This window comes from Vespa mandarinia, chromosome 15, assembly GCF_050613455.1.
Source record: "Vespa mandarinia isolate Hongniang chromosome 15, ASM5061345v1, whole genome shotgun sequence".
Taxonomy (NCBI): Eukaryota; Metazoa; Arthropoda; class Insecta; order Hymenoptera; family Vespidae; genus Vespa; species Vespa mandarinia.
Window position 1 is genome coordinate 4092501 of NC_140824.1, and position 24086 is coordinate 4116586.

At 28.7% G+C, this 24086-nt stretch overlaps 1 protein-coding gene across 3 annotated transcripts in view; it reads left to right on the forward strand.

Annotated features, from left to right (window-relative positions):
* Window positions 1-24086, forward strand: part of igl (IQ calmodulin-binding domain containing protein igloo) — a 57312-nt gene that overhangs the window by 20563 nt on the left and 12663 nt on the right. For 2 of the 3 annotated variants that reach the window (XM_035873137.2, XM_085661574.1), the window contains exons 2-3: window positions 10260-10580; window positions 11851-11984. In XM_035873137.2, coding sequence (XP_035729030.1) covers window positions 10260-10580; window positions 11851-11984 — 455 coding nt within the window. Of the gene's footprint in view, window positions 1-10259; window positions 10581-11850; window positions 11985-20497; window positions 20717-24086 lie in introns of those variants that run through there. The other variant, XM_085661573.1, reaches the window with a different exon arrangement.

Here is a 24086-nt window from a genome sequence, read left to right on the forward strand (position 1 = left end):
ATGAAAAAAAAAAAAAGAAAAGAAAGAAAGAAAGAAAGAAAGAAAGAAAAATGCGTACTCGTATTAATCATATTAAAATTAAATTGTATTCGAGATCGTCGTCTTACCGCAGATAAGATAATTTTACTCTTTTAAGTTATATACGAGAAGAATATTAATGAATTTCAAATGATTCATATATAACTGTCAGAGCTTATCACAAAACTATATGCTTATTTAGATATATATGTGGATATACGTACAGTCATATTTTTTAATTACTAACGTACGTATGTACCGTTCATGGAAATAACCTACCTAGAAAGTAAATATAAAAAGAATCTAACATTAGCATTAATTTCAACGACGCATAATACAATTTTCACTTAATTTCCATAACGAATATTGGTAAATATTTTGCAATATGTTCAGAAATAAACGAGAATATCTCAAAAACTAACAATTAATAATAACAATAAATATTAATTTCGTATTTTTTATTATTATTATTATTATTATTATTATTATTATTATTATTAATATTATTAATTAATGTTGTCTTACTTTTGTTCATATTCATAATTAAAATAATAATAATAAAATTTATATATATATATATATATATATATATATATTTGAATTATCTATAATAATTAAATTATTGAAATTATAATAATTATTATGAGTAGAAACGAATTTTGAATTCCAATCGGAAATATTTATTTATGTTTGCGAACAAATATGCTTCTAATTAATTTTCTAATTGATATCTATCGTAATAAAGTTACTTTGTTAAACTATCATTTCCATAGATGATTGAAAAAAAAAAATAAAATAAAAAGAAAGAGAATAGAAGAGTTTACGCCTCTTCGAATAACGAAAGTAATCGAGCTTCGGTCATGCTCGATGCCTGTCGACCTTTTGATAAACTTTCTAGAAAAAAATCTTACTATAATAGTTAAGTATAATAAGTAATCTCGATAAGGAAAATACGGTACACTTCTCTTCATAATATAGCTCGAAGAGTTTATGTTAGTTCTTGCGAATGAATAAACGTGTCAACTGAAATTGCAATGTAATTTACAAAGGAGATTAAAAAAGTTACGATAATAATTTATCGGAACTAAGAAAAAGAATGTTTACCGTTGAATAATAAATTGTTTAGAAAATTTATTATTGTTGATTAAACGAATCATAGATAATGATAATGTCCGAGTATCGTATCGTCGACTAATTAATAATTCTGAATAATTTTTACTTATCATATTGCATGTTTTTGTACAATATTTACTTATCATATTGCAAACAATGTTTTCGAAATTTTTTTATTACAAGTCCAGGACGTCGAAAAAATATGACGTCGTTGATTAGACGAATCATAAATAATAATAATAACAATAGTAATAATAATGTCAAAGAGGACGTCATTGATGAAATAATAAATAGATTGTTAACAACTTTTATTTGTCATATTGTATGCATATCATCTTTTACAAATTCTTTTTATCACTAATTAACAAAATCCATATCACATGATTAATCTAATCACAGACAATTGGATAATAACGAGACTTCTTGTCTTTGAGAAAACGATGAGTAGAATAACGAAAAATATCTATTGCATATGAAATGACTTTTGTCCTCACGTCTCCAATCGATCATTCTTTGTCATCGGTTATCGTTTGATAGATCAAACGAATAGGAAAGAGAAAGAAATCGTTTCTAATCTCGATTTTAATCGTACACGACACGTGGGAGTCATTTTTAACTTTAACACTTCAAAATAGTATCAATCATTTTTTTCTTTGATTGACATGTGTCGCAATCTATCGAGATTATCTTTTTTACAATAGAAAAATAAAAAAAAAAAAAAAAAAAAGCTTCAATTTATGCGCGCACTTTACTTGCATGAGCTCTTCGTCAAAGTACCGCAGAGCTTTCGTGGTGCTTTTAGAGTAACATCGTTTTGTACATTTTACATTTCTTTTTTTCATTTTCTATTTTTTGTTCTTTTTATTTTTTCCTATGCGAGCTGAGCGAACGCCAAAAGATAGAAAAATAGAAATTTCACTTCTCTCTCTCTCTCTCTCTCTCTCTCTCTCTCTCTCTCGTCCTCTGCATATTCATACATGTTTTTTTACCTTTGGCCATATATTTGCGTGCGTGCGGATGTGTGTGTATGTATGTGCGTGTACAGTAATATCGATAAGAGTTACCTTACGTAAGCTCGATATTGCATAAAAGAAGAAAAGTTCATTTATTAATGCACCTTTAAAAGATTAACGCACGCGATTGCATTATCGAGAGATCGATTTATAAACCTTCTTCTTTTTTTCTTCTATTATATTGCAGATTCAACGACAAAAGGAAGAAAAAAAAAAGAAAGAAAGAAAGAAAGAAAGAAAGAAAGAAAGAAGGAGATTGCTCGGTGATATAATGAAGTTTTGTAGATAAAGTATCAATGAACGATCTTTGAAAGATTTAGAAATTATAATAATAATAATAATAATAATAATAATAATAATAATAATAATAATAATAATACTAGAGATCACATCTCGAGAATTAAAAATATACTTGAAGGAAAAGAATGGGATTATATTTTTTTTTTTTTTTTTTTTTACGTTTAAAAATAATTTAAACCTTTATCGAGTCTGTTCTAAAAATGGATGAATGACCCAATCAAAGATTTCTTTTTTCTTTTTTTTTTTCATTTTTTCTTTTTTTTTTTTTCTTCATTTTTTCTTTATTCATTTTTGTTCTCTCCTTCGTTCATTAATTAATATTGAAATAATACAAGGATTAAAATACGCGTTCGAAACTTTCTCGATATTGCAGTATAGATTTTCTCTCTCTCTTTCTCTCTCTCTCTCTCTCTCTCTGTTCACTTTTCTCTCTTACATTAAAGAGAGTTTCTCGAGCAAGTCCTTTGTTCTCTAAAGATTTTGAGAGTCTCCATGTCTTGTCCGTGGGATACTAGTGAACCACTAGTAGAAGGCGAATCCACACTTGGTGACCACAGGATGGATAGCTTCGAGTAGAATACACCAGGGAATGGAGAAGAGAGAGATAGAGATAGAGAGATAAAGAGAAGAAGAGGGATAAAGAGAAGGAGAGAGAGATAGAGATAGAGAGATAAAGAGAAGGAAAGAGAGAGAGAGAGAGATAGAGATAGAGATAGAGAGATGAAGAGAAGGAGAGAAAGAGAGAGAGAGAAAGAGAGAGAGTCAATGTAATCCGCTTTGATATAGCGATATAGAAACTATTTCGAAGGGTGGAGAACCTTTCGAAATTCTTTGAAAACATTATCTGCGATAAAAAAATAATCGAATTTTAAGTGAATCCATTCATGCGCAACGTTACATTCCTTTCGTAGGTATTTTAAGGGGTCTTTTTTTTTTCTTTTTTTTTTTTTTTTCTTTTCTTTTTTTTCTAATAAAAGAAAGAAAGAGATAAAGATGACAGAATATATTTCACTTTCAATAAATATCGAAATATCGGACAGCTGTTTAATGAAACTTAGTCGAGCATAGATAATGAATTTACATGGAGTCTAGTAAATTTAGCCGATTTACTCTCTAACAGTTTCAATTTATTCATCCGTGACGAGTATAACGCGGTGCACATCCCGAAAACGATAACGTTTCACGATAATATGTTCGGGTAATAATTTCTTTCGGAAAAAAAAAAAAAAAAAAAAAAAAAATATATGGAGACAATTTGACCCAATTAATTAAAAATTTTCAATGCGACGAGATCTTTTATATAATCGTTTTAAATTTATCGAATATTAATTTAATCGGCATATAAATAATTTTTCTTCGTTGTCGTTAGTCGAACGACTATAATATTCTTTTTCCATAAGTTTTTTTCATAATTTATTTCCCCTTTTTAAAACTTGTCTCGTGATATATTATGCTTGGGTAGTTCGCGAAAGGAAGAAGAACTTCATTTTGAGTTGGAAGAACGAAGTGGAAAACATTAAAGATCGCGGAAAGTAAAATTTTCACTTAAAATTATTTTCTCTTTGAGAGGAAATGCAAAAAAAAAAAAAAGAAAAAAAAAAGTAAAGAAGAAAAAAAAATAGATTTAACAACAGACCGCTAAGACTTTTACCATTAGAGAGCTACTAAGACACCCTTTTAACTATTTACACTTTATCTAGCTTATGCGAAATTGCTCCCTCAAATATTTTATATTGATACGGTGTATCCTCTTTAAGATCTTTTTTTATACAAAGTGCATATGCATTACATGTATCAACTTACGTACGTACATATATATATATATATATATATGTATGTATGTATATGTATGTATGTACTTACGTAAGCGAATCCCTTTAATGTTTATTAATAGAAACGTGAAACGACTTTAGATAATAAATATCTAATTTAAAAACTAAGATAACGTAAGAACTCGTATATATTTATAAATTTTACAAATTTCTCTTGTTAATTTATCTAACTTTTGATATATCTATCATTTTTAAGGTTTTTTTTTTTTTTTTTTTTTTTTTTTTTTTTTTTATAAAGATTCATTTTTATTAATTTGTTTAGAAAATAATAGAGACGGAACTATCACATTAAAAGAAGTAAAATAAATTGCTTTCGATTACACGTATTAATTGCGACATGAAATGATATTAGATGGATTAGATAGTAAATATTTATCTAATGCAAAAACTCAAAGTTCAAACTTGTCAAATTTGTCAAATCTTTTGACATATCTATTGTTTGAGTTTCTTATAAAGAAAAAAAAAAATAAATAAAAGAGAAGAAAAAATTGATTTTTTATCAATTATTAGAAATATGTTAAAACGAAATATTAAAAGAATATAGAAAGAGAAATTGTTTCGAAATTGTAATAGAAATCTTTTCGATAAGCTATGTTAAGTTCTAGTACAAGGTCCTCCTACGTGAAACGTGTATTTTTACTTCCCGCTTAAATTCCGGATCACTGGGGTTGAAAGTGTCATCGGAGCGAAAACATTTCATTAAAATTCATAGCTATCGAAGTGAAGTCCGTTGGATTTCACGCAACGGCCGGTCCTCCCATCGCGTGTTATTATGCTCGTCGTCGTCAGCAAAATTTTGATGCGTTTCCAAAAATCTAGAAAAGCCAAAAAAAAGAAAAAAAAAAAAAAATAGAATTCCCCCGTCATGTTCTTTCTCCTTTCTTCTTGAATATTCATATCTTCGTTATTTACTCGACGTTATTTCAGAATCGAAAAGGAAATGAAAAAAATTGTTTCGATCGATACTCTTAACGTTCATAAATTTTCAAACATCTTCGTACGAACGAAACCGAGTAAAGTTATAATTCGGAATAATTGTATAATGACGAAATTGCACGGTTTGACGGAACGGAGGAAGGTGGTGGAGGGAGGTAGAGGGAAAAAGAAAAAAAGAAGGTGTGATGAGGAAAACTGGATCAAGGGTCGACTTCTTTCTATTTTTCCTCTCTTTCCAAAAAAAAAAAGAAAAAGAAAAAAAAAATAAATTCACTCATGTCAGAGAAACTCGAGAACATTTGCTTGGAAATTTTCTTTCTTTTTCTTTCTTTCTTTTTTTTTTTTTTCTTTTTCCTCTTTTTACTGTTCCATTGTTTCTGGCAGTATTTGCGCGTATTATGTATAATAGAAGAAGAGAGTGGAAGTTTGGGTCGATTAATGGCTTTCATCTTTAACGTGGCATCATGGGTTTTTATTAAATTTTTCAGTAAAATTGGAAGAGATCGGGAGAAATAGAGGGAGATGAGGAGTGTAAGTGAGCGGGGGAGGGGTGGAAAAGCGGGGCAGGGGGAGCGGGGAGAAGCGAGATAGGTAAAAATCTAGGAGGATGGAGGAAATTCAATCGACGTCATTCCGACGAAACAAACGTCGGAACCAATCGAAATATCAAGTATTGTCGACTGTATCCCCAGTGGAGGAGCTTTCCTGCAATTGGACATGACTCGAAATGTTTCGTTTCCCAAAATTGTCTGTTTCGTTAATTGAACCGAATCTCGATTGAGGGACGACGTCAAATTTAAAAAAAAAAAACAAAAAAAGAAAAACAAAAAAAAAACAAAAAAGAAGAATAAAAAAAAAGGAAAATATTTTTTTTTAATATTTCCAATTATCTTCTCAATTTTAGATAGCTTGTCATATTTAATATTATAGACAGACGTTAACGTGAATTATTAAATAATGGGGGATACATCGAGTTGAAAAGATAAAAAGAAACAAGAAAGACAGAAAGAGAGAGAGAGAGAGAGAGAGAGAGAGAAATAAAAGGAAAATCGAATAATCGTTTTAATCGATTATCGTCAAAATGACTAAAGTTTGTAATGCCGTGACTAATTTGACAAGAATGAAACTGGAGTGTTAATTCGAAAGGTCAAGGCTTTTCCTATTGGAAGAAAGATGTGAGTGCGCGGGCACTTTCAACACGTCAAAAAACGGGGCTGTTTCGACGTTACGTAATAACACGAGAGAAGATAACTGTTGAGAGCTTCTCGCAGACTAAATTCCACGCTTTAATAGGAGATTCTTGATTGATCCACCAGAAGAAGTTTTCTTAGTATATCGCTAGAACTATGCCAAAGAGAAATTCCAAAGAGGGAAAATTACAAAGGAAGTTACTGTATAACTTACGTGCCGACCTTTTTGTACGCGTTTATGTTTGAAATTTCCCAAACCTCTCCAAAAAATCAAAAAGCTTTTGTTCGATGTATTAACATTTGAGAAAACACTTTGCGATCATTAATATTATTTAACGCGTATTTTAATCTATGTGTATTTAATTTTATTCAATTACCCTATTTTTAGAATAAAATTAAAATTTATGAGAAATCCTTTACGATCGTATACATGATCGTTAAGGATCATTGTTTCCGTTTCTGAGAGTAATATGAAATTAATAAAAATATATTACGTCATTTAAAAAATAATCGATGACCTTTAAAGAAAAATATATTCATAAAGTATAACTTTTTGTTATTTTTCGATATCATAATTAGTTTCGACAATGATTTATTAAAATGGAATCTTCAATATATAAAACACATAAGTAATACTACGTGCATGTAAAATAAACATTACCTACTTGTGACTTTTGAAATTGCAATTTTCGAGAGAAACTTTTCTCGTCCCTTGGCTATATAACTTATATAATATTTTTCCGAATGTACGGGAAGATTGTTTATTTAAAAACGTACCTGTCTGTGTCGCATTAATTTTTTCAAAAATATATTCTCGACAACATAAAAAATTGCATCTCCGTCTCGATAGACAAGGAGAAAAGATAAAATAAGCAAGTTTCTTCATTTTCCTGGAGGCCTTCGAAACTTATAACTATGCCAAGTGTTCGTATTCGTTCTGGCGAATATTAAAAACTTGAAAATTCATCCTACGAACTTTTCCGAGTTTTTCCGTGGTGACCGTTGTTTATTCGGTTGCTTTAATGCCGCTTGAAATAAAGAGAAATAAAAGTTATAATAAATAAATTAAAATAAAAAAGAATTTCTGATATAATAGTGTTTTCCGGTTGAATGATAATCGGAGCAAGTTTTACGTTTTAACAAGCATAAAACCTCGAACCTTTTAATCTTCTAACGTCGGAACAGTTTTATCCTTGACTATAAACTTCGTGTTTATATTGTATATGTGCGCGTTTATGTTCACACCCTATCTTGACGTGACTCGACCCTATAAAATCCATGAGTTAAATGCGAAGAAGGTGAAGGTGAGCCTCGTTAAAGCGAAAGATGACTTCAATTGTACAGATGGCACGTTTTTCTTTTTTTCTTTTTTTTTTTTTGTTTTTTTTTGTTTTTATATGATATTAAAAATTAAAATTTCTTTCATTTAAATTTGTAGTTAAATTTTTGTAAATTTGCCATGTCAACATTTTAAAATCTAGGGTGTAGATTTTGAATAACAATCGATCGATCGATTATGATCGATAAGCAATGATCGATTGCGTAAATTGTCATCTAGCGGTAGAATAACCAAATTAATTTGCAAAAAAATTGCCCCCTGGCAATATGCAATACTCCAAACACATATGTTATTCGTGACACATATGTTATTGTATTCCCAAAGCAATTTTTGTACATTCGCCTTTGCTTATTTGCAAACATTATTATATATTTTTACTTAAGGCACGTATTGCTTTTTCAATGTACCGAGAGCCAATAGTAAAAAAAAAAAAAAAAAAATAAAAAATAAAAAAAACATTATACTCAGTCGCCAAACGTCACTAAAAGATAAATTTAACTCATTTTCAACATTTTCGTCTTCGAACAGTTCAGTGCAAGTTCAGTCGGTCGAGTTCTCGGTCCCGACTGTCATAGTTTCACGTCTCGTGAAAGCAATCAAAAGATTGGGGTGGCGAGTCACTTGACACAAAAAAAAAAAGAGAGAAGGAAGAGCGGAAGAGTAAAGAGAAAAGAGAGAGATGGAAGAAATTCTATATTGCCTCTCGTTTTCTAAGAGAAAAAAATATTTGAACTCGTAGGCGCAAATGAGTTGGAAAAACAAAGTAACAAGCTTCTTTTTCTCTCTCCCTCTCTATCTCTCTCTCTATCTCTCTATCTCTCTTTTACTACCTATGACTTGTCGTTTTTTCGCTTTTTTTTTTTTCCTTTTTTACACTCTACCAGCACACCTCCGACATAATTTTATCTCGTTTTTCGCTCCAGTCGTGTGTCGTTCAACGGCAAATATAGTCGTAATTATTAACGCAAAATGTTGAATCAAAAAAAAAAAAAAGGAAAAGTGAACCAAAAGCTTATCCATATGGACTAAAAATACCTTTTTTTTTCTCTCTTCCTCTCTCTCTCTCTCTCTCACTTTTTCTCTCTTTATCTATCTCTCTTTTTCTCTCGCGAGTAAATGCTTCTACGTTAAAAAAAAAAAAAAAAAAAAAAAGAGAGAAAAAAAACATAAGATAAAGAAAGAGAGAAAGAGAGAAATGATAAAGTCACTCGATATCACGATCGATAATAGCTCGGGGGTTTAAATTTCTCACGGAAGAAGAAAAACGTGAGAAACTAGACTTTCAGATTCTGCAAAAGATCGAGAAAGAGAGAGAGAGAGAGAGAGAGAGAGAGAGAGAGAGAGAGAGAGAGAGAGAGAGAGAGAGAGAGAATGAGAAAGAGAGATAATGAAAGGAGGAAAACGATACAAAGAAAAAGACTCGCGTGAATCATTGCTGTCGCACTGTAAGTGACACACGTGTGTATATCTTTTACAATATACTTTTGTGTGCATCTATTTATGTGTAGGTGTATAAGCATACGCTCGTAATTACTCCTTTCATCTTGTATTTTCTCTCTCTCTCTTTCTCTCTCTCTCTCTCTCTCTCTCTCTCTCTCTCTCTCTCTCTCTCTCTCTTACTCTATTTCTCTCTTTCTCTTTCTCGAATCATACGTATTTTGGCGACGATATTTTACGAGAATTCGCATCGTGAAGCATTGAGAAAGAAAGAAAGAAACAAAAAAAAGAAAAAAGAAGGAAAAATGACAGAAGATACTCGAGAATTGGAAAGTACAAAATGAGAAGCAATTTGTGTCAGGCTTGATTTTTCTTTTCTTTCTATCTTTTTTTTTTTTTTTTTTTTTTTTTTTTTCTTTTTCCTTTCATAGCTCGTTAAGACGAGTAATTAACGATCACTGTGTACGGATTTTCCTGTTGATAAAGTCCACGTTTTATGAGAAAATATTTAACATGTTTCCTTAATGAAAGCTTCACTCTTGTTTCAGTACAAAATATAATTGCCTATATTGAAAAATTTAATTGTATTTTTCTTTTTTTTCTTTTTTCTTTTTTTCTGTATTAAAGTAATTATAAATTGATACACTCTTAAGTTATATGTATGCATATATATATATATATACACGCTATGTATATGATTAATTACTAATTTAAGTTTCTTCACTAATTATCTAAGAAAATAATGTAACAATGAAATGACAATGATGATAATAATAACGATAATGCATTGTTGTTTGCCTATCGTTAGTCTTTATTTCTTTAGATAAGAATTTTATTGAACTTGTATTTTGTATTTATATATGACATAATATTATTGATAATGAAGCTCATAGTTAATATAAATAAGAATAGATAATACGTTGGATAATTCATCATGAAAGATTTGGATTCTTTATTATTTTTCTTTTTTATATAATACATTTATATAACAGAGAGCGAGATAGAGATAGAGATGTGAGATAGTGAGAAAGAAAAAGAGAGATGACAATTGTATTAACTAATTTAATATTTATTTTATTAGATATTCCAAAAGTAAACGACACTGAAAATAGTACGAAAGAAACAAAATCGGAGGAGACTTCGAAGGAGGATAAGTCTGAAGTAAAAAAGGAGGAGAATAGTGAAAAATTAGAAGAGAAAGAAGAGGAAGAAGTAGAAGAAGACGTTTCGGATCAACATAAGGTCGAAGCTGCAACAAGGATACAGGCAGCATTTCGTGGACATCACGCGAGAAAGAGTATGAAAGAGACTGATACCTCGAAACAACAAACGGGGACCAACAAATCAGAATCCGAGCCTACCAAGGAAGAATTACAACAGGAATTCCGTGCCGACGATAAAGGTAAATATTTTAATAAAATTATTAATAATAAATCTTTAATCGATTTGATATTAATTTTTTGAACTATTATTAACACCTTAACATCGTTAATTTGTTTTATTTTTCTTTTTATTTTTTCAAGACTCATTGTTTAGGTTTAGTATTTTTTCTCTAGTATATATATATATGTATATATATATATATGTACAGAGCGAGTAAAAAGTTTGTAAGTGGTTTTTAAAAATCAATTACTCTTTTTCGTAAACTTTAGCCAACCAGCTTGTAGTTTTGTAATTCGGTAAAAAAGAAACAATTAACTGGAAAAGCTTCGAAAAGATGTAATTGATTTTTTTTTAAATCACTTAGAAACTCTTGTACACACTTTTAAGAATCTGCTACGTATCTTATATATTATCTATACATAGTTTATTCCGATACTGCACGATAATGCAATTATATAATAATACAATATTTTTAATTCGATATTTCTTTAAAAAAAAAAAGAAAAGAAAAAAAAAGAAAAAAAAAGAAAATGAAAAAGGAAATATTTATACAATACAATTTCGTACAATATTGAAGCAAAAAGTTGTATAAGTATATATGTTAGTACAATATATATATATATATATAAAAAAAATATATATATATATATAAAAAATATATATATATATCTTTTATAAATATCTATATATATATATATATATATATAGAAAATTGGAGAAGGTAAGATCGACGATCGCTGTTTATTATCAAGAAATTCTTTCTACGATCTTAAAAACGTATATCGATAAATCCAGAGGATCGCTTTAATATCACGATTCTAAATCATACGATCGAGAATTCTCAAAGCGTACACTTCTTCAACACATTCGTGGAATCGAAGGAAAGCATTAAGCGCATCGTCGACACGTAGTAGTATCGTTATTGAAGATTCGAATCACGAGAATCGAAGTAAAAAAGATTGCTGCTCGATTCCTATTTCTATGCTCGAGCCAATTCTACCATTAAAAAGTGTTTAACCGCAGCTTCTTCTAGATCTTTTATGATTGTCACAAAAAAAAAAAAAAAAAAAAAAAGAAAAAAAAAAGACGAAGAAAAAGAAAAAAGAAAAGAAAACGTGAAATCACTTTTTATTATTTATTTATTTGTACATTAAATCTATATTATTAAATCGATGACATATCATTATGATAAAATAGAAAGAAATATTGGCAATTTTATCGAACTTCACTTTTTTTTCTCTCTCTTTTTTTCTTTTTTTTTTTCTTTTTTTTTTTTTAATATTTATTAGAACTCTGCAACGCAGCAACAAAGATACAAGCATCTTTCCGTGGCCACATGTCGAGAAAGGAACAAGCCGCAGCAGCTCTCGTCAAATCGGCGGGAGAAATCGTTGAAAATGCTGCTTCCAAAATAGAAAAGAAGGTAAGTATTATACAATATACATTTTATAGTAATAATATTTTTTAATTTATTTATTTGTTTAACAGTATAACATTTTTTTGTTTTTATTATTATTATTATTATTATTATTATTATTATTATTATTATTATTATTTAATATTTTACATTGAAACATCAATCAGATATTATAGGTTATATATATGATACAATATATACACGTGTGTCTAAAGGTAAAGCCTATCGTTAGGAGCATGAGAATTTCAAAATTTATCACACTTAATATTTTAAATTATATAAAAAGATAAGCAATTAGATTGTATATATATATATATTAAATATATCTAATTTAAATATATATATTTATATATATATACGAATCTGTTATCTATTAAATTTGATATATTAAAATATTTTTAATTAAATTATTTTTATTTATAAAACTAATCAATTACGTTTGATCAACTATTTTTATTATTATTATTATTATTATTATTATTATTATTATTATTATTATTATTATTATTATTATTATTATTGTTGTTGTTGTAATTATTATTATTGTTGTTACTGTTATTATTATTATTTGTTATTATCATTATTATTATTTATTTATTTACATAAAATTCTTTTTTATATACAAAGTATAATAAATATAGGTATTATATACTGAAGTTATCACGAAGTTTGATTTATAATGAACAAGATCTTTATCGCCTCGTCAATTCAACGCGCGATATATATTCCACAATGTGAGCACTGAGAAAATATATATTGCAGAATAAATCTCGTACACGAACTCAGTCTCTGTCTGTCTCTTTCGATCGCTCGATGAAAGTCTTTTTCCATGCAATGATAGAACAATATATAACCTCGCGGAGTCAGACCAGTTATTCTTCGTTTATTGTGAATCATTCATCTTCACATACAGGATGTTCTATAATTCTCAAACTATAGAAAAAAAAAAAAAAAAAAAAAAAATGTTCACATTCGTTTTCCAAATCTGTTCGTATTATCCAAATAAATATTACATAAATAATTATTAATTTTTTTTAATATAGAACTTTTATAAATTATTTTAGAAATACTTAAATTTTCGTACTTTTTATATTCAATACAAATAAAAATCGAAAAAAAGGAAAACAAATATATATATATATATATATATATACAAATATAATTCAATTCAATTTCAATAGTTTGAGATTTATAGGACATTCTATATCCGAGAGGTATTCTTATAATGAACGTATCTACGAAATGGATCGTATCTGGGATGCTGCGAAAACCACTATAAAGAATTGCGAGTCATTGATCCAATTTTCATTTGAATAATTGAAGAAAGGAGAAATGTGAATCGTATTGAGTCGAATATATTAACGCGTACGATTATATATATATATATATATATATATATTTTTTTTTTTTCTTTTTATTAATATAATTACGATCTCAATGATAATTTCAATGAGTTAGAAAGAGAGGATGAAAAGAATATGAAAAGCTGTTACCATGGAAACACCTCGGATGCTTGAGCCAACAAATATAATAATGGGTACGTACATGCATATATGTATCTCGGGAAAATGCGTTTGAAAAAGCTTGAAAAGTATCGGTCTCGTGTGAATCGAAGCGTATTTCTTGTCAGATAGGGAATATCAAGAAAAAGAAAGTCTCTGGAGACACTGTATACGTACAGTGAGATTCAAAAAAAAAAAAAAAAAAGAACAACTTGATATAAAAACATAACGAGCAATTCTAAATTTTTACGTATTTAAGTAGGTTGTTAATAATTAAATGGAAAATAGAATTTTCTTTTTCTTTTTCTTTTTTTTGTTATTTTTCTATTGTCTTTGCAGAAAAAAAAAAAATTACAAAATGACTTTGATTAAGCTTATTATTATATTTTATATTTAAATCATTTTCACGTATGATTGATTATATCAGTTGTGTTTGAAAAAAAAAATATATATATATATATTATATATGTATGTATATATATGTATATATAAATATATATATATATATATATATTATATATGTATATATATATATATGTATATATATACTGACATTTTCTTATACAGACTGTACATGTTCTATTTATCATACTCGATAATTTCAAAGCTTCTCGTTTTGTTTCTCCTGGTTATCGTCATCCTTAGCGTACTTCGAAATGGATAAACCAAGCATCTCGATTTTTTGCCCACTGCAACGCCCTTCATTTCCTAAGTGCTTTTGCTCTTAAATCGACGTTAATACATTCGACCTTACTCTTTTTTCTTCTTTTTTTTTTTTATTATTTTCATTCTTTTTAACTTTATTCCTTTTTCTTTTTCTACGGTAGATACGATATTTCATTCACGAACGAAGTAGCAAATCTCACTATCGACCTTTTCGTCCATTTCAAACGTGATCGAAAGTACTCACCACACATACTCATACACATGTATATATATATAATATATATATATATATATATATATATATATATATACTCATGTATATATATATATATATGTACACAGCATCGATCCTATCGAGAAAGACCAATAACGAGCAATGAGGTTTTCCCTTGTAAATTAGCTAATGGAAGCTCATTAAAATTTATATCACTATTCAATAATTCTGTTTGAAGGAGTTGCATTTCTCCTGAGAACATATTTTCCTTCGTTTGCCTTTCTTTTTTCTTTTTTCTGTTTTCTTCTTCTTTTTTTTTTTTTTTCTTTTTTTTTTATTTCCGCAGTTCCTCATTTTGATGCAATATCTTTTTATATATATTTTAGATCTTTCTGGTTCACGAAATATTATCATTAGTTAAAATCAGCTGATGATTATGAATGTGACCTAAATTGTACTCGTATATACATATGCATATATCTAAATATAAATCACTTTCATACGTTGTGAGTTTAAGTGGGTTTATGTTTATGAAAATGGTCTTTAATTATGCCATAACTAGAACGATACGAGAAAAATACGTGGAAGATTATTGATTTTGTTTTAATTTTATGTAATTTACATAATCGATCACAAATATACATCTTTATTGACGCAAGGTATGTGAAAATATCTTTTCTTTTTTTTCTTTTTTTTTTTTTTTCAAGAAAAGAAAAAAGAATACTTTGTGGTTTAGTTAAAACAAGGAAATCACTTCGATCATCGTTCTCATCGTTTTCTACTACTTCATTTTCTCTCTTAACAAAGGAGATTGTTGTTTCTTGAAATTCTCATCCAAGTGAAATCATTTGTCAAGGACTAGAACGTGATCGATAAGGCTTCTCGATTCTTCCAATGGATATTAGAAAAGATCCGTTCGTGATATACCTTCTTTCTCCCCTCGACCTATCTGATAACGGATAACACGAGATTCCTTTCCTGAGAATGTTTGAAAATGTATGATGAAAAAAAACAGATGTAGTAATAGGATATCGAACAAAATAGTTCCATCAATGGAAACATCTTTTCGATGCTTTGCATAATGTCAATTCGATGAGATCCATGTACTTTAAAAGAGATTCGATATACATATATTATTTACATAGCAAAATATTCAGACGCCTGTATTAATGATGTCCTCCTTTGCATACTTGTACGAAGGGTGGGCTATCGTCAGGGGCACAATAATATAAAAATTTCCCATAACGTGGAATAAGTATCTGATGATCGATACGATAAGTATATATATATATATATACATAAGTATGTATATATGTATATACATATGCATTTAGACCATTTGGAGATATTTTTTGAAGGACGAGTTCGAAGGACCTCGTTGCTGATATCGACCTCGTTCTCTCCAGAAAGAGCGAAGAGAGCTCTGAAATATTCATGAACCATCCGTTTCGAGTTCCTTTTTTGCATCGCCGAGCATAGAAGCCATTCGACAAGATTTCTAACGATGCCGAAAATGCTGCCTGCATAAAATCCCAATAAGCTTTACTCGAGCTCTTTTACTTCTTCACTTATTCTTTCTTTCTTTCTTTTTTTTTTTTTTTTCATCCTTTGTCTCATAAATAAAAAATTCTCCGTCTCGGAAAAACCCCAACACAAGATTTATATTCCTTTTTCCAAAATTAATGTAATTAGGATCGATGTCCGTCCGTGTTTCTTTTTCTACCGCAATGATCTTTTAAATTTGCTTCAAGAATTTTTCTCAATTAATAGATCCACACCTTTTCTTTCTCTAAAGGAAAAATTAAGTTTAGAAAAAAATAGTTAAATAAATGAAATGTTATGAATGACATGTTGATGAATCTATAGAATGATTCACTTTTAGAATAACTTTTAAATTACAAAAATGTCGTACGGAAGAATTTTGGATTGAATCAATCTTAACGTTACATAGCGTAATTAATTTTTATTGTTGACATAATTATTTCGAAGATTTTAAGATACCTTGTTTCTTTTCCTTTCTTTATCTTTCTCTTTTTGATGGACCGTCATATTTTTCGAAAATTTTCAAGAACATCAAGTTTCAAATAAATCTTAAATTTGATATAATTTACGATAAATTTTCTTTTCGATCGAATGTCGTCTAAAATTTTAATAAGTCAACGTTGTTTATTCGAACAAGTTTTATTTAAATATATCTAACTTTGATATAAAAGACAAACAATTTTTGTGTCCAACACATAATTTAGAAGTTGTTCAAAGCGAGTCTTTTAGACTCTACCACAGAGTGTAAAAAGGAACACATACGAGATGAAAAATAGGCAGGCAGCGTGTTATTCAAGCTTGCAAGCTCTTTTCTTCTTTCATTTTGCCGATGTTAGTATGTATTTTTAAAAGTACACGCACGAAGCGTGCTACGAAGATGAATTGCTAGATGCACGAGTCTTTTTAAAGTGGCGAGAACGAAAGCCCGGGATCCATCCTCGTAAATTCATTTCACATTCTGTGTTTTTATTTTCTTTTTTTTTTATTTTATATATATATATATATATATTATTTTTTTTTGATTTATATCACGACACAGCGCGGTGCGAATATAAAAATGTGGGTCACTCGTACGTTTTCGTCGATTATTTCAATCAGCGTCGATTTTATCCACCTCGCGATCGATCTTTAATTCTCAATTTTCATTTATTTTCTAATTTATAAAAATCAGCGATTCTCAACCAATCGATAAGGTGGATAATAAAAAAGAAAAAATTTAGTAATCGGATTGATTCAAAATGAAACGATCAAACGAATATTCGGAAAATAATAAAATAATATATCTCTCTATCTTCTTTCACATAATACTTTTTTTCACAATTTAAAGTACATACAGATAAATAATTCCCTTTAATGTACCACAAAACTACTCTCGTATTCCATATTAGATAGAAAATTACTCGAAGTTTGAAATCCAACGCGGACACACACACACATAACTCTAAATGAATACTCGATTTGACTCTGCTTCTAAAAGTGATTAAGCTACGTAACCAAAATTATTAAACTACGCAATTTTCAAGAGTGTTCATTATATTTACAAGTAAAATAATTCTTCGTTCAAAATGACTTAGCGTTTGATATATTTGAACTAGTAAATAGATATCGATTACTCCTTGTCTTTCCGATATTTAAACCGATATTTTCCGTGTAATATTCATCTTAAAGAAAAAACGAAAAAAAGGAAAAAAAGAAAAGGAAAAGAAATGAAAAATGTCTTGGTGTACTATGATTGATAAGATCTGCTATAGCGAACGTTAGCGTTATCGTTAACGAAACTCTTGCAAGTATTCAACGAGAGAAGATCATAAATCATGCATCTCTCAAAGACAAAGGCAAACTCCGTTAGGATCCTCTAATTTGCTTTGATAACGTGCTGCAGCAACGTTGATTGCGTACACGCTTCGTTATACGAACGATATCATCCCTCGTTGGAAAATCCTAAACTTTCCTCCCTCTTTACGTTCTACAATGCTCTGAATGACAAAACGCTTTATGGTCATGCCTCCTTTCACAATTTTCACCTGTCTCGCGTCATCACGAAAATAAAAATGTTGATAAGATTATCCACGGTCTTCACTTCTTTTTGAATCTATTTTTCTCTCTTTTCCCAATGCTCCACCACCCCCGCCCCCACCCATCCTCTTACTGCTAACGTTTACGGAACAAAAGAGATAGTTGAATATTATTTCATCTCCCTTGTTAAAGTAAAATCGTTCTACCGAATTTTCTACCTTTTTTTCTAGCTTTTATTTTTTTTCTCTCTCTGTCTTTCTCTCTTTCGCTTTCTCATTCACTCTCGTTAGGATATAATGTAAATTGCATTTAAAAAATTATTATTAAGACCAAAATGCTTCATTCATTATATCGAATATTTATTTTTTCCTTAGGTTATAATAAAGTTCGTAAAGGAATAAAAGAAATGAATAATTATAATATCTCACATTTTTCATCTATTGTATCAATTTTTTCTTTTTTTTTTTTCTTTTTCTTTTTTTTTTTTTTTTTTTTTTGTTACAATTAATTTATCTTTCATCTCAATTAGATCGTAATAATAGATTCAATAGAAAATAGAATAGAGTTCGTCCTATATGACAAACGTAAGAGATTAATTCAATGAATTTAATTGTAAGATTAGAACAAATACATTAATATTCATTTCATTAAACGAAAGGTATAAATTGTAGAAATCAGATATTCGTCACTATCAGATATCAAAAAAAATATATATATATATTATATATTTTCTCTCTCTCTCTCTCTCTCTCTCTATATATATATATAATTTTTTTTTTTTTTTTCAAACACAACTGATATAATCAATCATACGTGAAAATGATTTAAATATAAAATATAATAATAAGCTTAATCAAAGTCATTTTGTAATTTTTTTTTCTGCAAAGACAATCGAAAAATAACAATTCTATATATATATAGAAAAAGATAGAAAGAAACAGTTCGTAGAATTGAGAAACAACTATCCTATTCGAATCAAAACTTAATTGATACGCGTGCTCTACACCCGAGCCGAATTTGATCGAATTCGCTCTTGTGGTCGAACGTAAATTGAATTTCTCTGTATATCGGTATTATTCAGAAGCAATATTCCTATTCAAGGATAGCACTACTTTATATATAGATTTTTTTAAATAGTTTTCTCGAACTAGTTGTTAATTTAATTTCATTTACGTTAATTATATGAGAACAAATTTAGAGATCAGAATAGATGTAGTTTTTAAAATCGACGATTATTCAATTATAAAATTTAGAAATATTATGTCCCCTGGCCATAGGCAACCTTCGTACACGTATGTCCTTAAGGAAGTCGTAGATACAGGCACCAAGATATTTTACAAAATAGGAAATATAATGATTGGAATAGAAACTATATCTTTGATGTTCGAAATTAACGATAGATAATTAGATCTTAATTCCACCAAATCATAACTTTGAAAATGACTATGCCCCTTGCGATAGGCAAATTCTCATACAAGTAGGCATATAAAGAAGTCTATAGGCGCTTAAATTGCATCGTATAATCTATTGTAGGTAACATTGGAAATAACAGAATCAAACAGGATGCAAGTAATAAGAAACTTTCCGAAAACAAATCTACAAGACTGTTCGCATGTCGACGTTAACTTTATTATTAAATTATCATGGCTTCCATGAGAGATCCTTTTACCAAGATCGTTACAAGGCTGCTCGTATTTTCACGCAAAGCTTTGCTTTGTAACTACTATTTCGCATGCAAACAATCCTTCTCTCTTTGATTTACATTGTCGATTGAAAATTTGATAGTCCTTTCGAACGGGAATAACGGACGAATCTAATCACAGATTATAAAGAAAGATTTCAATTGAATAAGATTGATTATGACAGTTAATAGAGAAAGAATAGAATATAAAAAAAAAAAAAGGAAGAAATGGTGAACAAGTAACTTTAAAATTAAATGCGAACGTACAAGGTACTATGTCCCTTAAGTAATCGATATTTCGTTTGAAAGTTCATGGAATGGAACATTATACCTTCGAGTCGTTCTACAGAGTATCCTAAAATTTATCACTTTGCTTAAAACATTTTCTAACATTTTTAATTTCTTCATGTCTTTTTATTAAATTATTATTTGTTAAAGATAGTATATCTTATTTGTCAAGAACATTATATCTATTTTATTACTTCGTAATTTTTCTTCGTACGAAAGAAACGATAAATTTTAGAACAGCCTGTACTCGACACTTAAGTTAAGCAAAATAAATGATACGATGTTTCTAATAATAATAATAACAACGTAAACACGTGTAGAAAAATCAACCCCTGACACAAATTGCAACACTATTTTCTATTCACTTTTGTAAAACATCGAAATGTCATTTAATCGGCAAACAATATTTGCATCGCGCACTAACTTTAGTCCATTATAAAAAGAGTAAAGTCGAAAATCTAAAAGAGCGTTTCTATCTCTCGAGAAAAAAATAAAAGTACAAATAAATAAATAAATAAATAAATAAATAAATAAATAAATAAATAAATAATATTATGACACTTTGAATAAAATGATATAATATCTTTTCGAAATATTTGAATAATTTCAGATTGGCGAACACTTTTTTACTGTAAATTTTTCAAAGAACGTGTTTGGCAATTTCGTTGGTTACTAGCTATTGCACTCCGCCCATCGAACTACAGACAACTTCCTCAAACATTGGCATACTTGACACGGGTCTTTGCTTGGTTACGTGTTTCTACGTAACCTCGATAAAGTGTCCCTTGAAAATAGCATCATAGGGCCGGTTGAGCTATATTCCTTCAATGTAATCGATATGTACATGTATATATATATATGTATATATATGTTATACATACGTATGTATATACACATATACCACGATATGGAATTATATCAAGAAATAGATGTGTTTGCGTATATGCGTATAATACGATCAAAAACGATATTTCACGTTACTCTTGTCACACGTGTGACTTTTTCGAGTGGGATATAAAAAGTTAGAGGGTAAATGTACGAAGATAAACTTCTTTCTTCCACGTCCATCCGATAGTTTCAGAAAAAGTACTCTATGACATGGAGATCGTGATGTGAAAATATATCGTGGAATATGTGCTCGTATGATATAAATAATATATAATAAGAAAATCAATTTTTAAATATTAATAAAAAAGAATTAGATATATATATAAAAAAAAAAAAAAAGAAAAAAAGAAACAATATGAAATAATAATTAGACGTAAAGTATGTAAAAGTTTATAATATAAAATGAAAGAAAAGTAAAATAAAAATAGTAGTAATGAAAAAAAAAAGAAAAAAAAAGAAAGAAAGAAATCTAGGTCACCCGATGAATCTATCTATAGTCATTGAATGATTCGAATGTTATTGACGTTGTTTGATATTCATTAATTAATTACGATAATGAACGTGACAAATTTGCAGACATTTCGTTAGCGTCCGAACGTACGAACGAAACGAAAACAATTTTGAGTTTATAATGAAAATCCTTATCGCCAGTGATATCGTTCATAATCGCTTTTAATTAATTATTATAGAATATTAATTTATTAAAAAGAAAAAGCAATAAATGTACACAATGACTTTATTTTTCTTGAATATTTATTTAGTTGTGTAGGCACTATTTAAAAAAACAAAAGAAAAAAAAAACTTTTATACCAAAGCAAATGACTTAACTTCCGAGGATTTCTCTTTTCCATGAAGAATCGAAAAGTTCGATATTATTCGACTTTAAAATAGTCTCTTTTTCATATATCCATGATAAAAAGAAATTAAAAACTTTCATTGGAAACGGGATGTACGCACATTCACGTTTACGAGTTGCCATAAATTTTGAATTGATATACGAAAAGAATAAAAGAAGAAAAATGAAGAAATAGAAGAAAAGAAGAAAGGGGTAATGGAAAAATTTTGATAAATTTACCGATAAAACGTAAACTTATCCGAACGTGTAACTCTATTTGATTTATTATTCGGGCCAGACCATTTAATATTTTCTAATTTATATTCCCTCAGTGAGTATAACCGAATTCAAGGAACTTCTGTTATCGTCGATTTATTGATTTCGATAAGACCAAAAAGAATCTGACATATATGCATAATACAACGCGCTAAAGTAACCTCGTATAATTTTGTTTTCAAATCGAAGTATCTCTAAAATCTTTCGTTAGCGATCGTATTGATCATTTCGAGGATATACCATTACGTAATTCGTATTGTTCGTTTTACAAATTATTTTCAATATTTTCTAAAGAAAAAAAAAAAAAGAAAAAAAGAAAAAACGAAGTAACTAATAATTTTTTATCGAACTATTTTGAATGGTACGTACAGAACAAAGAAAAGAAAAAAATCTTTCTCGATCAACGATATATCTTTTAAAGAAAAGGAAGATTTAAGTCAGTTTTTTTTTTCTCGACGCGTTCAATATCAATAAAAAGTCCAACCAAACGAGAGACATTAACCGTGAGCCGGTAGGATAAAGGAATAAAGAAGATAAAAAGTCCGAATGGGGTAGTTCCAACTGGCTTTAGCTCGACTAACGGAATAGAAAATTCCAATTTTCATGGTGAAAGACAGCCGGTAGGATCCAACGAAGGAACGCTTCTAATTTCACTAGAAAAGCATTTAAAATCCTTCCGTTATAAAATAATATTTATAATAAATCTTTGTGCGTTATCCGGTAAATCTTTTGAAGCATTTCATGTGAAAAATTGTCTATTGGTAATTCAATGAGAAAAGGAAAGAAAGAAAAAAAAAAGAAAAAAAAAAAAGAAATAAACGATAAATTTATTTTTCATTTTCCAAAGATATTGTCAAACGTGTTATTTAAAATGACACAATTTAAAAAGGAAACGAAATTTCTTGTAATCTCTAATCGATTTTTTTCTAATCAATTTCTTAATCGATCTTTTAGAATAAAAAAAAAAAAGTTAACGATCGATCGATTAGATGTCAATTTCATCAAGTTATAAATTTTGAAATTGGTGTGCCCCTAACGATAGGCAATCTTAATACACGTGTGTATACAGTGAAGATGTTACCGTAGGCACCTAAATTCTTCTTAATCCATCATAAGCTGTAACGAACGAAGAAAATTAAAGAGAATGGAAATGAATGGTTATAGTTTTTGAAAGAGTATTTTCCAATAAGTCAGAATATATTCGAATAGATGATATATGAAAGAAAAAGACTTGCAAATAAGAAAGTATAATTTGCGATATTTTTCCCCCACAAGAATGACATATGAAACAACAGGTAGAAGGAAAACAAGGGAATGTAACAATAGTAAACTAATACATACGAAACATACATTTGACTTTCTCGACCACTGATATTGCGTGTTACTCAGGACTATGTATATGTTTGTACGTATGCATATGCGTGTGACTACTTTGTGTATTCAAAGTTTATCCATGTGCCTTGCATTGTCCTCATGAAAATGGCCTCTATACATAAAGTGCGTACTAACGAACACACGACTATAACCCTGATTATACACATATACACAGTGTACAACTTTAATCAAAGTAGAGAAAACAACGTAAACGTAAACTTTGCAATACGACTTTTCGTAAAATTAACTTCATATACAATAAACGAATTTGTATCTTTAACATCTTTTACTACCATTAGATACGAGAATTTTATTTTTATTAGATATTAAAATAAATTTCGCTTGATACTAACTTTTCTTGAATTGAATGAAAACGAATTTTCTTTTACTTTTCTATAAACAGATATAAACGTATATCTCTTCGAAGAGAAAAATTTTATTTTTCTTTTAAACAGAGTACTCGGAAATTTATTTATATTATCGTATTATTAACTTTATGATTTAACGTTAACTACGATATAAAGAAAAATGAAAAATTTCTACTTTCAAATTTTTAACGAACTAGATTATCCCTATAATCGAATGGCGCACATGGTTAACGTAAATTAAAAATGAAAAAAAAAAAAAAAAAAAGAAAGAAAAAGATATATAACAAAAAGCAGATATCAAATTTTCTGAGCAAAGAATATTTGACGATAATAATCATAAGATAGATAAAATCTTGAGGAGAAATAGAAGGCTTCTTGATTTGTTAAATCGTTCATTAAAAATGGAGCAGTCGTTGCTTGCCAGTCGTGGGAATACATTAACGCTCTTTACGAATAGA